This window comes from Pongo pygmaeus, chromosome 2, assembly GCF_028885625.2.
Source record: "Pongo pygmaeus isolate AG05252 chromosome 2, NHGRI_mPonPyg2-v2.0_pri, whole genome shotgun sequence".
Classification (NCBI taxonomy): Eukaryota; Metazoa; Chordata; class Mammalia; order Primates; family Hominidae; genus Pongo; species Pongo pygmaeus.
The window spans coordinates 68,973,662-68,990,833 of NC_085930.1; the positions used below are offsets into that span (position 1 = coordinate 68,973,662).

Below are 17,172 nucleotides of genomic sequence, written 5' to 3' on the forward strand. Positions count from 1 at the left end.
TTGCATTCATTTGCATGCCGTTCTATGATTGGCTGATACAAAGCGGGGGGCAGGGGTGGACACCGTAAACCTCCATTCCTGATGCATTTAATATAACATGTATGAAAAAAAGTATCTATGTTTGTATCTTGTTTAAGAAAAAAATCATTCAATGATACTTGTTAAAGCACAATAAGGAAGACTTAATCAGGACAATTCAAGTAGGTATAGAGACCACTGCAACTGTGTCTTGCAATTGGTGAAAACTGGGCTCAACTCTGAATACAACATGGGCAAATGGAAATTTATAGACAGGAAGCAGGGTGGGGAGCGTGCACGAAAAATTACTAAGAGGAAACATCAGCGGTAACAGTAGATTCTTGCTGAAGAGGCCAGGGTGATCAGACATCAACTGGGGGATGGTGGAGGATGAGGAACACATCAGATAACAAGAGTGATCACATATCAAAGGTGGGGATTCTTGGTAACTTGATTTAGCAGGGTTTTTTGCTAAAACTGGATTTTTACAGGAAGTACACAGATTGGCCTAGGAGAAGGTTCAGGAGCCTGACTAAAGTTTGCTCAAACAAAGAATCTTTGTCAATCTGCATAGGAAATATCTAGAAGGCTATATGCCAAAGTTAATGGTGCTTCTCTCCAAAGAAAAAGAAAAACTGTACATTAAAATTTTAATATGAATAAAAGCAAAAGCTCCCATTTAAAGCCCAGAGGTCCTGTTTGGAATCTGACTCGAAACTCTATCCACTTTTTCGGGCGTAGGCTTCCTCTTGTGTAAACTGACAATGATAACATCTACCTCCCAATGTTGTAATACGAGAGACATAAAGTAATGGATATAAAAACTTCTGTTCAGAGCAAGGACGGATCGTCATTGCGATTAGGATGGGCGACCCGAAGCGGGTCATGAGCCTAGACCTTGACAGATCTGGCGAGGTCTGGATTTGGTTTGATTCCTGGCTTTCTTTTCTTAATATTCAACTGGCTCTACGCTTTTTAACCATTCACTTTCTTCAAGGTAAGTGCGGCAGAAGCCTGGCGCATGCGCAGTACAAGCCCGTAGGCGGCGCCCCGCCCACATACTACTACAACTTCCGGCAGGCTCCGCGCCCGCCTCTGGCGCGTCGCGAGCTGCTGACGTAATGCGGTAGCGCGGGGAATTTCGAGTGGTGTTGGAGCGCCGGAGGCTAGTGGGTGGCGGACCCCCAGCATCTTCGGGAGCGACCATGGACTCCCTGGCCGAGCCTCGGTGGCCTCCGGGCCTGGCAGTCATGAAGGTGAGTGCTTCGGGGAGGTTGTGAGCTCCCGGGTGTCTGCGGGGGGAGGTCCCTGCCTTTGAGGAGGATGTCCTCGCCTTAAGGAGAAAGGATGAGGCGCGAACGTCGCACTGGGCCAGGGTATCCGGCTCTGCCCTGCCAGTAGCCGACCGCGTGGCTCTGGGTCTCAGTTTACTCCTCTGATAAGTGACAAGGACAAGCCTGTTGAGCTGAGGTTGGCAGTCTTATGGAACCAGATATTCTGCGATCCAATCCCAACAATAACATGGAGAAAAACAGTTATTCCAAACAATGACATCGACAGCTGTTCTTTACGGAAAGCTTACTTTGTGTCAAGCACTAAACAGTGACACCGGACATGATTTTAGGTGGACACTTTATCAGATAACATGTATGTAATCACGTAGCCAAGCAGGTAGTCTCCTTTACAGGCTCTTTCATTTCTTCTGATTATTCTCAATAAACCTAGTGCTGGTTTGTTCTGACATACTGCCCCGACTCCTCTCTAACACACCTTCACTCTTCTCTAACAATTGCTCATGTCTCTACCTTTTAAACAGAGATCAGGACTCGGGCTCAGCGCTGATCTTCCATTGCATCTAATTATTTCACTTAAATAACATTTATTTTTGTGGCCACTTTCTGTTTTGGCAAGGCATACCAGTTTCCATTTACAGTAGTGGTGGGCCCTGGATTTGCTCAAGAGCAGGTGCACTTTGCTGTGCTGGCTAAAAATCAGTTGCTTGGTGTTTCTTCTTGCTCTGTGATTATTTCCGTTTCTGACAGTGGCTAAGATAGCCTTCTTCTCTTCCTCAGTTTTGTAGACTTGGGGATTATAGTATCTGTCCCACTGACTCATAAATTTGACTTTAGAATTAAGTGAAGGCTAAAGTAAGTAGAAGGCCTTGTTCTTCCTGCTGTCGTCAGTGACGTCTAGAGTGCTTGGGGACTTGAGATATCTGCATGATGAGAAGCTGACATTGTGAAATGATCCAGGAAAGCTGTAGTTTTGAAGTTGTGGGCTTGGCACCAGGATGCAGTGGAGAAGAGCACAGATTTGAGTTCCAGTGGTCCTGGGTGAAATCTCCTCTCTGCCTCTTAACTGTGTGACCTTCAGTTAGTAACTTAACCTCTCTGAGCCTGAATTTCTTCAACTATAAATTAGAGAAAAAAATAACAGTTCATAGGATTGATTACATAAATTAGTTGATGTATGTGGGCACAGATTCTGCCATGTATTCACTGTGCTTACTGCAGTGCCTGACACCGAGTGGGTGCTCAAATATTATTTGCTGCTTGATTGAAAGTATCTGGAATGTAGTAAGCATTCAATGAATATATTTTATTATTATTATTATTAGCACTGTGTTAAGTGCTTCTTTCCCCTTTTAATTTGTTGTCATGAAGCTTGACTTGGATAAGGAAAGTAAAAGAGCTCTGTAACCTGTAAAGCTCCTGCTTTGTAGATTTAAGCACACTTTACATATTCCCACAATTTCAGTGTTCTTTAGAGGCAGGTTCCATGTCTTCTCTGACTTTGGTATCTCACCACAGCACTGAATGTAGAGTTTGGCACCACAGAGTGTTCAGTGAGTGTTCAACCAGAGAGTTGATTGAGCCCATATTTTTTGCTCACATTGGAATCATGAAATCTTAAGGTTAGAAAACCAGCCCCTTTCAGTATTTTAATCTCCTTTATAACACATCTGCCAATTTCTCACCTAATTTTTGCTTGAACTCTTCCAGGCACAAAGAACTATCAGATTCCAGAAGCAGATCTGACTGAAGTTACTTCTTTTATTGAATAGAAGTCTGACTCAGAATCCATGGTTGCTAACTTAGGATCCACAGAAAGACTTTGGAGTCTCAAGTTATTTGTAAAATTTTTGTATGTATGTTTTTCTGAGAAGAGTCCATAGTTTTCATCCATTTTTCAAAGGGATCTGTAACCCCAAAAACTTAAGAGTATTTTTATAATTATTACGTTTTTCCACCCATCTTCTACTTCTGCCTTTCACTTTCTCTCTCTCTAAACTAAAGAAATTTTGGGGAGTCTGCTGACCACTCTCTATTCAGGCATCATTTTTTGTTTGGTTGGTTGAGGCACATGTGATATGCATGTTACTGTCTTGGAGTGACATGACAAGAAATTTGAACCAGAAATAGCTCATCTGATGTAGTGTCAACTTCCACAATTGTGCTCTGCAGATCTTTCAGAATCATTCCTCCACCAGAAGAGGATGGCATAGATAAGAAAGTGTGATATGATAGACTGGTTCTGGCTTCTGGGCCTGCCTCTGCTCTTAATTGATCTTGAGCATAACCCTTTAGATTTTTGTGTCTGTGACAGCTTACCATCCACAATAATGGAAGATTTTGGCATTTTATTATTTCCCTGGTTTTACTTTAACAAAAATTTACTGTTTTTGGCATATTGTAAGTGTAATATGTGTACACAGTAGAAAAAAAATTCAAATTCAGAATAAGATAAAGAAGAAAAATAAAACCATCCATAATTCTACCACCCAGAGAACCAGTGTTTAACATTTTACCTTATTTTGCTTTGGTTTTTGTGCATTTAAAATTTGGGATCACTGTGGAGTCAACTTCTTGGGTTTGATCCAGCCAACTTAAGAACTCTGTAGACTTTATTTTTAAAATTGGGATACGGATGCTGTGGACTTCATAAGATTGCTATGAAGATTAAACTACAGAGTTATTATGTATTATTGGCATAGATTTATTTTCTGATTTTTATTTTCCTAGGGCATTAATTATTCTTTGAAAGCATGTTTTTTTAATGGCTGCATAATATTTCATCATATGGACCATTAGTGATATTAGTCCTTTTTTGTTTACATTTTTAAAATTCAGGTAATAGGTTCACATGGTTCAAAATACACATAAAATAAAAAGTAAAAGTCTCCTTCTTACCATGTTCCTGGCCCTGATCATTATTTATGACTTCTTGTTTATCTTCTCATTATTTACATTTACGATGAAAATAGAATGCATTCTTTTTTCCTTTTTTTCTTTTTGGAGATAGGGTCTCAGTGTCGCCTAGACTGGAGTGCAGTGGCAATCACGGCTCACTGCACCTTGAACTCCTGGGCTAAAGCCATCCTTCCACCTCAGCCTCCTGAGTAGCTGGGACTACAGGCATGCGCCACTAGGCCTAACGAATTTTTAAATTTTTTGTAGACATGGATTTTTGTTATTTTGCCCAGGCTGGTCTCAAACTCCTGGACTCAAGCAATTCTCCTGCCTTGGCCTCCCAAAGTGCTAGGATTACAGGCAAGAGCCACCATGCTAGGCCTATTAGAATATATTCTTATTCACCTCTTCCTTTTAAACAAACAGTAGCATAGTATATGTACTGTCTATACCTTATTTCCTTTTTTCACTTATCTTGGCAATCTTGTCATATCAGTATGAAGGAGAGGAGCTTCCTCCTTTTTTTTTTTTTTTTTTTTTTTTTTTTGAGGCAGAGTTTTACTCAGTCATGCAGGCTGGAGTATAGTGGTGCGATGTGGGCTCACTGCAGCCTATGCCTCCTGGACTCAAGCGATCCTCCCGTTGAGAGCTTCCTCCTTTTAAAAAATATTTCTATTGAATGGAATAATATTTTATTTTAAACAATTTGAAAGATTTTAGGTTGCCAGAGTAGTTCCTTTCCTGTTTGGATTGCATTCCAGGTTGGCACACATCTCTCTTTCCAAGTTGTCCACTTTCCCTTCTTCTGCTTTCACTGCGCCAGCTCTTTCCAGGCTTCCTCATTTGGCTCCATTGTGTAGTACCATGCAGAAAGCACTGGACTGCCAGAAGGGAGACAGGAATTTTGGTCTTGGCTTGACTAATGCCTACTGTTGTGTGCCTGCTTTTGATACCAGTTTCCTCTTTTGACTAGACAGTTTCTAGTGTTTGGCTTTAACATTCTTTGATTTGATTCTTAACCTGTGTGGTGGCAATGGCCACGTTTCACCCAATAGTGACTATAGGCTAGGTGTTGGAGTCTGAAGAGGAGGAGGCTTGGAGTAAGAGCTGGAAGCGCATTAGAAGTGGAACAGAAGTACAGTAGCCCTTATGTGAAGGGATGACAATATGGCACAAGAGTCGGTGCACCATCATCTTTAGCTGTCTAAAGCAATTTGGGCAACCTGAGACTGAATGTATAAGAGTCATATGAGACAAGTTTTTATTTATTTGTCAAGATCCCTTGCAGTTTATCTGGAGTTAGCTTTTGAATTTGTGTATTTGACAAAGAATTTGAATTTTTTTTAGGGGATAGAGAAAAAGTTTTGTGACAGGACTTCCAATTTTGATGTCTTTCTGATATGTATATATGCATATTTGCATTTCAGACAATAGATGATTTGCTGCGGTGTGGAATTTGCTTCGAGTATTTCAACATTGCAATGATAATACCTCAGTGTTCACATAACTGTAAGTATGTTTTGTTCCTGTGAGTTAGTAAATTGCAATTTTTACATGAGGTAGTGTTAATTTAACACCAAAGATACATACACATATTTATGTTTCACCTTTAGCTCTTCTATCTTGTAGTTTTTCAGAAGGTCTTTTTCACTGCCTTCCTCTTGAATATTGAAGGTTTTTACAAGGCTTCTATATTTTCTACCTCGTTCCTCTTTGATATTTTTATGATTTTTATAGCATTTATTGCAATAAAATTTTTGGTCACAATAAGTGTTGCTTTATTTGCCAAGTGCTTTTTGATGTTAAGTTTCAGAATTTTTGTTTTTAACAGGATAATAGATAGGTGGTTCCACCAAGTAGTACTTGATATAGAATTTCAAAGTTAAAAATCTGTAACAATAAGAATATTTCCCCAGTGGGAGAATTCTACCACTGACTTTATTACAGACAGTTTTATAACTTAACTGCTATGTGATGCTGGAAAGACTCATGTTGGAATTTGTTTGTACTTCTCTTTATGAGTCTAGTATATAAGCATTTAAAAATATTGTACCTTGAGATTTTTAGTGCATAGGGGTTACCCTATCATTGTTGAGGAGCTAGACATACAGTTTATGGGTTATTCAGGTTCATGATCTTTCTTGTCCTCTATTTTCAAGTTGATTTATCTTGGAAAGTTAAAAACAGTCAACTTAGGCCTAAGAAATTGGTTTTAGTTGGTAGTAGCTTTGGTGAAAAAGTTTCTGTAGAGAAGACATAATAAGAGGATAGCAGTGATGGCAACACGGGCATTACAGATATCCTTGGGCTTGACTCTTGAAAATCTGGTATTTACTACTTTAGAAAATGTTTGTGAGAATTAAATGTGCAGAACTTACTGTCTGGCACATTATAAGTCCTTAATAATATTAGTTTTCTTCCAGACAAGATTCACATTAAAAACCAAGATAAGTTTTGGAGATTGTTTTAAAATATATTTTAACATCATCTTTATTTGGGTATAATTCACATACAATAAAATACATCCATTTTAAGTGCACATTAAGGTATAAAAGTGTTAATGAATTTTGACAAATGTGTATGCTATATAACTACTGCAATTAAGATACTGAACATTTTCATTATCTGATAAATTTCTCCCCATCTCAGTCAGTATGACCTCAGCTAGCCATCTGTAGTCTATTTCCGGACTCTTCTATTCCATTGATCTTAGAAACTTAGTAGTTTTTCACCAAAACTTCTGCCCACTAAAACCAATTGTTTAGGCCTAAGTTTACTGTTTTTTTAGCTTTCCAAGATAAATCAACTTGAAAATAGAGAACAAGAAAGAGCATGAACCTAAATAATCTGTAAACTGTTTGTCTAACTCCTGAACAATGATAGGATAACCCCTATTGCAGTAAATACCTCAAGGTACAATATTTTAAAAGGCTTATATGCTAGACTCATATATGTCTATCCTTGTGCCAGTACCACACTATCTTGATTACTGGGGCTTTATAGTAAGTCTTGAAGTCAGGCATTGTAAGTCCTCCAACTTTTTTTTCTTTGTTTTTTTTAGGATCGTTGGATTTTAAATGCATTTCCATATATAACTTAAAATCAGGTTGTCAATTTCTACCAAAAGCCTGCTGAGATGTTCACTAGAATTTTATTGAATCTAGAGATCAATTTGGGAGAACTGACATCTTAACAATGCCGAGTCTTCAATGTGTGAATATGATATACTTCTCTATTTCTCTCAACAGTGTTGTTTGATTTTCATTGCACAGACCTTGCACAAAGAAATATAACTTATATTGACCTTTCATCTTCTGACTGCACTAAATTCGCTTAATTCCAGCATCTTTTTTGTTAATTCCTTAGAAATTTTTGCATACGCAATCATGTAATTTTGTGGATAAAGACAGTTTTACTTCTTCCTTTCTGATCTATACGCCTTTACGTTTCTTTTTGTTACACAGGCTGGTACCTCAAATACAGTGTTGAAAGTGGTGTGGATGGACATCCCTGTCCTTACTCTTAATTTTATGGGGAAAGCATTCAGTCTTTTACCATTAAGTATGATGTTAGCTGTAAGTTTTTTTTATATTCTTAATATATTTTCATAAACCTACCAAGTTGAGGCACTTCTCTACTCCTGGTTAGGCGAGAGGATTTTTTTTTTTTTTAAATCATGAATGGGTGTTGAATTTTGTCAAGTATTTTCTGCATCTATGGAGATGCTCATATGATTTTCTTCCTTTATTTTGTAACATAGCTAATAACATTGTTTTTGTTGGTTTGTTTTTGTTTTGTTTTGTTTTGTTTGGGAGACAGGGCCTCACTCCCTCACAGTGGCTTTGTTACAGACTGGCTTTGTACTGTAGTCCTGCCTTATCTGTGGTTTCAGTTACCTGTGGTCAACTGCATTCTGAAAATACTAAATGGGAAATTCTGGAAATAAATAATTCATAAGTTTTAAATTGCACGCTGTTCTAAGTAAAGCACTGATGAAATCTTGTGCCATCCTGCCCAGGATGGGAATCATCACTTTGTCAAGTGTATTGATGTTACATGTGCTATCTACCGTTAATCGTTTAGTGACCATCCTGGTTATCAGATTGACTGTTGCAGTATCACAGTTATTGTAACTGTGTTGCAGAACATAAGTAATTGTGTTATCAGATTGACTGTTGCAGTATGGCAGTAATTGTAACTGTGTTGCAGAACACAGTAATTGTGTTCAAGTAGCCCTTATTTTACTTAATAGTAGCCCCGAAGCACAAGAGTAGTGATGCTGGCAATTCGGATATGACAAAGAGAAATCATAAAATGCTTCCTTTAAGTGAAAAGGTGAAAGTTCTTAACAAGGAAAGGAAAGAAAATTGTATGCTGAGGTTGCTAAGATCTACAGTACAATCTACAGGACAGCACAAGATATTTTGAGAGAAAGACCACATTTACATAACTTTTGTTATAGTATATTGTTTTAATTCTGTGTTATTGTTATTGTTCCTAATCTCTTACTGTGTCTTATTAATAAATTAAACTTTATCATAGGTAAGTATGTATAGAAAAAAACGTAGTATAAATAGGATTCAGTACTATCTGTGGTTTTAGGCATCCACTGCGCTTTATGGAATGTCTTGCCTGTGTATAAGGGGGCACTACCATATAGAGAAAGACCTTTACTAGTCAGCTTGACTGCAGATTCTAGGGGCTTCTTAAGCCTTTTCTGTGGTTGTGTCTTCCCTGGACTTGTGATTATAAATTTCCAAGTAGAGAGATTTGGTCAGTTTTTTCATTAGCTGCTATTCTCTCTCGTGTGTCTGTCCATGGTATTGCAGGTTCTCCAGAGCTGCTGTAAGCCATCAACCTCTTTTTTTGTTTTCAGCTGCCCTCAAGCATCTAAAGTATGCCGATCCAAAGCACCCCAAGTTGAGTGAGACAGAAACCATTCCCTTAGGCAGTCCTTTGCAAAGTTCAAATGTTGGTCATACACTCCACTATTCTCTCCCAGCCTCCCCTCCCAAGATAAGCCACAGAGCTATATCAGCCTCTGTCTGCTGTACTCTGGGTCCTCTGGATCAGTAGCAAGCGACCCAGCTCTTTTTTGTTCTTAGCAGTCCCCAGTCACCTAGAACATGCAGGGTTCATGCTTACTGGGGCGAGACAGAAGCCAGTCCTCTGGCCAGCTCTTGGAAAAGCTAGAACATTGGATCGTGTTTCCCTTCTTTCTCTCCCCAGGCAGAAAGTTGGGGGTTTCTCTTCCTTGCTGAGCCTAGGGGAGGCACAGTGGCCAGTGAGTGTGGTACTAGTCCAGACCTTTGCTTTTGTTCTCAGTGGCCCTCAAGCTGGTTCCCTTTTCTGTCAGTGTATAGATTCAGGCAGCTCAGAAACCAGTTTCTCAAGTAGCCCCCACAATGTAAGTGCTAGTCTTCTGTTTCCTTCCCTAGGGATATATGTTGTTTGCTCACTTCTTCATGACTTATAGCTGTCACTTATGCCATTCTTTAAGAGGAAGTCAGTGGAGGGAAGTTTCAGTAATGATGATTTTTTATTTTATGAGCACTTTTTTTTCACTTGTGAAGTCTCAATATTCAGTAGGCCTCTTCTACTAAACACCAGTTGTTGCAAGTCCCGTCATGTCTAAAATTTGCTCTGGGTCTTTAGTGTTTTAATGACACAAAGCCCCCAGGGCTTTAGTAGAAGCCAGGTCTGTCATGTTCTGGTATCATCTTGGATTGACTAGAATTGGTGATCCAGAATCCTAGGTATTTATTGTTGCTTCTTAGATTTTTCATGATTTATCATTTTTAAATCACTTTATTTTGTTTTGTTCTGTTTAGGTTTTTGGATATGAGTAATAAAGAGTACATTTGTAGTTCTGGAGGTACAAAAGTGTGAGTGGGGTGCCTTGGCAGACGGCAGGTCAATTAAATTGATCCAAATTTGTGCTATTAAGGAGTATTTTGGGGGCAAGAGGGAGCAGACTTACTCCAAGCCATAAAACACCATTAAGTGAGAAATGGTCTTGCTAATAGACTGATATGCTCAAGTGCCAATTTTCTTTGCACTTGTATAATTTTTCTCACTTGATAATGGAAGATGATCAAAATATTTAGCAATCGGCTGGCTTTCAAACATCAAAAGAGTCTAGCATCTTAATAGTAAAAAGGAAATTTCTAAAACTTAAACCAATCCTTGTCATGTGAAATCTTAAGGACTTTATGAAAAAAGGAACTTTTTAGAAAGAAACATCTAAAGTGTCCAGTTAAAAGCAAAAACCAGTGTGAAAAGAACAGGCGGTCCAAGAAAGCTGAGAAGGTTGGCATCTGCCTCCAGTTCTAATGTTAAGGGACGGTTAGTTGGTAAGAGAATAACATCCCTCCAACTAAAGACTAGCATTTCAGAATTTCCAGAAGTGCAGCTCTGCATAATTGTATCTCCCTTTTGTAAGTGTAGCTATTTCTCTTCTCCTCTGTCTTGTTTCACAGTGCTGCTTCATGAGAATATAAAAGAAGATAAACACGTTTATTATTTGCCTAATAGAATCTTATGTTGTCTCTTGAATTAGCAAAGGTTTCGTAAGTGGAACATTTCGTATTTCAGTTTTTTAAAAAAAAATGAAATAAAATTGCTTTTTACTCCTACACAAGCTTTGATTAATTTTTTTGAGTCAAAATCCACAAAAGGAAAAAAAAAAAATTGCTGGCCAAGCTTTAAAATAGTGGTAATTTATCAGTGTCCACAAGCCAATTATTTCATCTAGGATCTTGCTTGGGATTAGAGATGCCCCCTCTCCCAAGGCTTGGATATTTCTGTGAAATTACTCTTTAATTCATTGTTGTTATTGTACCTTCTTCTACTCTGCCCACACATCTGTTTTGGGCTCTCTTGGATGGAAAGACAAACTTCATAGGTGATTTAAATGAAGCCCTCTGGGAATACATGAATTCAAAACTCTTCAGCTGTTCTCCTTTGAATGGAAGGGTTGTCATAGTTGCCCACTAGAAAATAAATTATGCTGGTCTGCAGCTTACCAGTACATATTTGGTAGCAATCTAGTAGACTGAAATTAAGCCTAGGGCTTGATCTACTTAGGACTCCATATCTGGTTCTCTGCATTTCAAAAGAAAAGAAAAGAAAAGGAAAGATATACAAGATTATGCAGAAGAGAAAGCAGTAGCCTTATTATAAATACTAATTTAAAAGGCACATGTGACCTTATTAATTAAATGTTATTTATTGATGTATACATAATATATATAATGTATACTTATATAGGTACAATAGTGACATATATAATAATATATACATAATATATTATATAAGTATACATTATATAACTATACATAGTACATATTTATATAAGTATACATTATTTATAGTATAAATATACAGTATATATTTATTATAAACAAATATTTATAGATATAGTCAGTTCCTGACTTACCATGATTTGACTTAGGATTTTTCAACTTTACGATGGTGTGAAAGCGATACACATTCAGTAGAAACCATACTTTGAATTTTGAATTTTGATCTTTTCCCAGGCTAGAGATAGGTATATTAAATACATTTTGGCTTATGATATTTTCAGTTTATGATGGGTTTATCGGGATGTAATCCCATGTTAAGTCAAGGAGCATCTGTAATTTTTAATAATTAATATATTAAGCATATGGACTCTGGTGCTTTCCTTTGCCACATATTAGTTCCGTTATCTTTGGCAAGTTGGCTGAGCCCTGTGCTTCATTTTTCTTGTCAAATGTGACTAATATTGGTACCAACCTCAGGGTTGCTGTAAGGATCAAAAGAGTTAATACATGTAAAGTGCTTAAAACAGAGCACATACTAAGTGCAGTGTTTGTTTGAACCACGTGAAATTGCCAATATTTGTCCATTTTTGACTTAACCAAAATGTTAGTTTCATATAATTCAACTTAATAGTAACAACTTATTAATTTTTTAAAAGTTGTTGCTGTTGTTGAATCAATATCACATATTAAGTATGTGATTTACTGACCAAAATCCATTGAATCACTATGACTGGGGGTAGAGCCTGGGAAACTAAGTTAAAACCAACATAAATCTCCCTAGGTGACTGAGCTGAGCAGCTAGGTTTTAGGATTTCTTGACTTACAGTATTGCTCAGGAGACTTCTTGTAGTATAAAGAGAATAGCATTGATAATTAAGAGAATGAGTCTGGACAGGAATTTTTGCCTTAGGATGATTCATACCTTGAGTCTCATCCATATCTGATTTAGGTGATATTTAGATGAGACTTTAGATTTTAGACTTTAGAGTTGGTACTGGAATAAGTTAAGACTTTTGGGGCTGTTGAGATGGGATGGATGTATTTTGCATTTGAGAAGAACATGAATTTGGGAGGTTAAAGGTGGAATGCCGTGGAGTGAATTTTATCCCCCCTAAAGTCTTGTGTCGAAGCCCCAACCCCAATGTGTTGGTGTTTGAAGATGAGGCCTAGATAATTAGGTTTAAATTAGGTCATGACAGTGGAGCCCTAGTGATGGGATTAGTGTCCGTATGAGAAGAGATACCAGAGCTTATGGTCTCTCCTCACCCCCTCCTGGGAGGACGCAGTGAGAAGGTGGTTGTCTATAGGCCAGAAAGAGAGCTTTCAGCATAAACTTAACGTATTGGCACCTTGATCTTGGACTTTTAGCCTCCAGAACCATGAGAAAACAATTTCTGTTGTTTAACCTGCCAAGTCTGTGGTATTTTGTTATGGCAGCTCAAGCTAAGAAATGCTTTCCTGTAGTCTTTTGTACCATTGCTGTCATTCATTTCACTTATGCATAAGCATTCATAAGCATGCATTTTTATACGCGTATACATAATAAGCTTCCATAATTGAATACTTCGTTATTATTTTTGTACAAACTGTTATCTGTTAAATTAACAAGAAAAAGTTTTTATTACAGTTTCACATATTCCTTCTCCAGTACTCTTCCTTTCTTTATGTAGATTGGAGTTTCTGACCTAAATTATTTTCTTCCTGTCTGAAGAATTTGTTTTAGCATTTTTTTGCAAGGGAAGTCTACTGAAAACAGATTCCTTCCATTTGTATTTGTCTGAGAAAGTCCTCATTTCTCTTTCACTTTTGAGGGATGATTTCTCAGGATATAGTTTTAGGTTGGTGATGTTTTTCTCTCAACACTAAATATTTCAGTGCACTCTCTGTGTGGTTTGTGAGAAGTCAGGTGTCATTCTTTGCTCCTCTGTAGGTAAGGCCCCCACTACAGCTTCTTTCAAGATTTTTTCTTTATCTTTGATTTTATGTAGTTTCAATATGATTGGCTGAGGTGTCTGTTTTGTTTTTGCATTTATCCTGCTTAGTGTTCTCCGATCTTCCAGGATAAGTAGTTTAGTGTTTAACATTAATTTGGAGAAATTCTTAGCCGTTATTATTTCTTCTGTTCCTTTCATTCTTCTCTTTCTGGTATTCCCATTATGTGTATGTTACATCTTTTGTAGTCATCCTGCAGTTCTTGGATATTCTATTCCATTTTTCCTGTCTTTTTTTCTCTTTGCTTTTCAGTTTTGGAGGTTTCCATTGACATGTCCTAAAGCTCAGAGATTCTTTCCTCAGCCATGTTCGATCTATTAATGAACCTATCAAAGGCATTCTGTTATAGCGGTTCTTTTTATCACTAGCATTCCTTTTTGATTCTTCCTTAGAATTTCCACCTCTCTGCTTATGTTCCCATCTGTTCTTGCATGTTGTCTACTTTTTCCATTAGAGCCCTTAGCATATAATTTTTAAAAATTGTTGGTCCGATAATTTCAACATTTCTGGTATTTCTGACTTTGGTTCTGATGCTTGCTCAGTTTCTTCAAACTGTGTGTTTTTCCTTGTGGTTTTTTTCTTAATAACTGGAAATGATGTACTGGGTAAAAGGAACTACAGTAAATAGGCCTTTAGGTATGGGCAGAGGGGACACATTCTATAGTCCTATGATTTAGGTCTTTTAGTGAACTTTGCCCCTGGACTGTGAATGTCACTAGTGCTCCTCAGTTTTCCCCTCCTTAGATGGGACAGGATGGCTAGAGGGCTGGAGTTGTGTATTTCCTTTTTCCAGAGTCAGCTGGGCTCTGATAAAACTCCAGTAGATTAGGCTCTGGTAAAATAGTTTCTCCTGAAGGAGGGCTTTGTTAAGAACAGACTACTCTGGGCCAGTGCAGTGGCTCACACCTGTAATCCCAGCCCTTTGGGAGGCCGAGGTGGGCCATCACCTGAGGTCAGGAGTTTGAGACCAGCCTGGCCAATATGGCGAAACCCCATCTCTACTAAAAATACAAAAATTAGCTGGGTGTGGTGGTGCACACCTGTAATCCCAGCTACTCGGGAGGCTGAGGTGGGAGAATCACTTGAACCCAGGAGGCGGAGGTTGCGTTGAGCCGAGATTGCGCCGCTGTACTCCGGCCTGGGTGACAGAATTAGACTCCATCTCGAAGGGGAAAAAAAAGCAAAAACAAAAAAACCAGACTACTCTGGCTTATTTAGAAATGGTTACTTTTACCCTCCTACTCCCGGAAGGACTAGGGGGTTTTTCTCCAATATTCACTGTGAGATCTTTGAAGAACTCCTGGAACTAAAAGTCACAGAAGTGTGAGGACATCCTCCCCGTGCCTGCAATGACAAGGTTCCCTGGAGTTTTTAACTCTCAGACTCACCCACACTGAGCCACCAGCAATTCATCAATTACAGCTCAGGTTCTCCCACCCCAGCACTGGTTCCAGCACAGGTTTCTTCTCTGGTTCCCATGGAGGTTTCTGTTTGTGGGTTTCTGTTCCAGTAAGTTGTGATTGTCTGTATTACCCCTCTCTCTCTCCAGTTCTTGGGGAGCAGTTTGCCCTGTGACCCTGCTTTTCTGCTGGATCTACGAAAAGTTGTTGGTTTTTCAGTTTGTTCAGCTTTTTACTTGTTAGGACAGAGTGGTGACTTCCAAGCCCCTTACATGCTGGATCGGTCCCCTGTATGCATCTTTGCTTCCTAAAAGAACTCAACCTGTTGTCTGTTTTATCCTTTTCATGATGTGTTTCTTAGTTTTTCCTCCTGGGGTGCTCTTACTTAGGCTGGCAAGACTTGCTTATTTCCTGGATATCCATACCATTGAAATTATACTATCTCCTCCTCAACTAAACAGAATCCTGAATTTATACAGTATACTGAAATTATACTGTCTCCTCCTCAACTAAACAGAATCCAGCTGAATTTGGGCTACTAGTAAATTAGCTTAGGTAATTAATTAGTAAGGTACCATTCTGTTAGTCACATCTGCTTTTTCTTTCACCGGGAGAACATTTTACACTGCCTTGAGTGTGGTGAATTTAGTTTATGCCCATTTCCTGCTTAAATTGTTAGGATATATTATGCTGAATTATGCTGTAATTGCTTCACTATTTTATTAGCTCCTTGAGGTCAAGAACCTTCCTTTATATATATATTGTTCTTAGTGCCTGCCACAAAAGTGCTTCTTAAATGTGGGACAGAGGACATTATTTACAGAATTAAGATATAGAAGTCCCTAATGTGATAACCTGGGTATATATTTTTTCTTAATATGTGTATATATATTATTTCAAAATTTACATTTTCAAATGATAAGCAGTAGAGATACCTGGCAGGTTTATACAGTACCCAGCCCAAGTGTATGTTTCCTGTGTTTTGCAGATGGAAGACACAGAGTGATGTATGTTGCTTGTGTAGTTGTGGTATCCTAAGGACTTACAATATTTATGTTTTCCTTTCCTTAAAATGCTGTTTAATCACATGTGTAAGTGTGCATAGAGTAGAGGTACTAGAAATTTAAGCTTATGATGATATACCTTAGATGATGGAAATAGTCTAGGGCTTAAGATTTTGTTAGAAATCATATTCCTGTATTATTAATATAGCTTAATTAACATTATGTTGCACTTTGTGTTTTGCAGACTGCTCTCTCTGTATAAGAAAATTTCTGTCCTATAAAACTCAGTGTCCAACTTGCTGTGTGGTGAGTTTTTGTTTCCTTTTTTTTAAAACTTACTGACTGCTGCAAATATTTCTGCTTTGTGTATGCATAAAAGCCTATGTATATATAGGGTGATGGGTAGTTATTGAGTTAAGCTATATGAAAGACGTTTTCAGAAAGGACCTCTAAAGTACATGTAAGAAGAGCTGGGCTTTGTTCAGTTTTTTTGTTAAGATTTCTGAAAACCTAAATGTATTTTAGGAAGTAAAAACTAATTTTAAGTTCAGGATGTAGCACTCTTTAATTCTTATGACCCATGTTTTTATGGCTTCTAATTTTTAATAATTTCTCACTTTGGTAGAAACTCTGATGGTAGGATTATTCATTTGCAAAGAACTGTCTAAGTATTTGTGTAGAAGGTAAATATGCAGGCTGTTGGGCTTAATCCGGCCTACCTGTTCCCTTACATCTTTCCCCTACCAGAGCTTCAGGGAAAACACTAGGAAGTTTGTTGTTACTGTTTCTGAAACTTTTCAAGTAGTGGGAACAGGTGGAAAAGTAGACTAAAAGGGTAATTAAACATAAGTGGGAATAAAGAAAGAAGAGACAAGTGAGGTCTGACAGAGCCGACACTAGGACTAGGTAAGGAGTTTGGTTAGTTTTGCCTCTCTGGTAGGTATGTGGTGTCAGGGTGTCACTGAACCTTTCGAACTATTTCTCTATGTAAGAAATTTTGTGATTTGGCTCTTAAGTCTAAGATCTTTACAATATGTTACACTGCTTTTGACAAGATGGTCTCATCGCTGAGATAAACTGTGTACCATTCATGCCAAATAAGTACTGGGTTTGTCACTTTTCTCTTGCATTCCTGAAAACCAATCTTACTTTAAAGTTCTCCTTGAACACTTAGTGCCTCTCCCAGTGTTAGAACTTAAAAGAACATTTCTCTTCTGTTTTTCTGGAGAAATTTTTGAGAAAGCTGAGTGCTGGCATTTTGAAG

At 38.0% G+C, this 17,172-nt stretch overlaps 1 protein-coding gene across 2 annotated transcripts in view; it reads left to right on the forward strand.

The window, feature by feature from the left end:
* Window positions 1-1,084: 1,084 nt before the first annotated feature.
* RAD18 (RAD18 E3 ubiquitin protein ligase) overlaps window positions 1,085-17,172 on the forward strand; it is an 83,395-nt gene continuing 67,307 nt past the window's right edge. For both annotated transcript variants that reach the window (XM_054482615.2, XM_054482616.2), the window contains exons 1-3: window positions 1,085-1,274; window positions 5,636-5,717; window positions 16,153-16,214. In XM_054482615.2, the coding sequence (XP_054338590.1) occupies window positions 1,224-1,274; window positions 5,636-5,717; window positions 16,153-16,214 (195 nt within the window). In that variant the 5' untranslated portion in view covers window positions 1,085-1,223. The remainder of the gene's footprint in view (window positions 1,275-5,635; window positions 5,718-16,152; window positions 16,215-17,172) is intronic.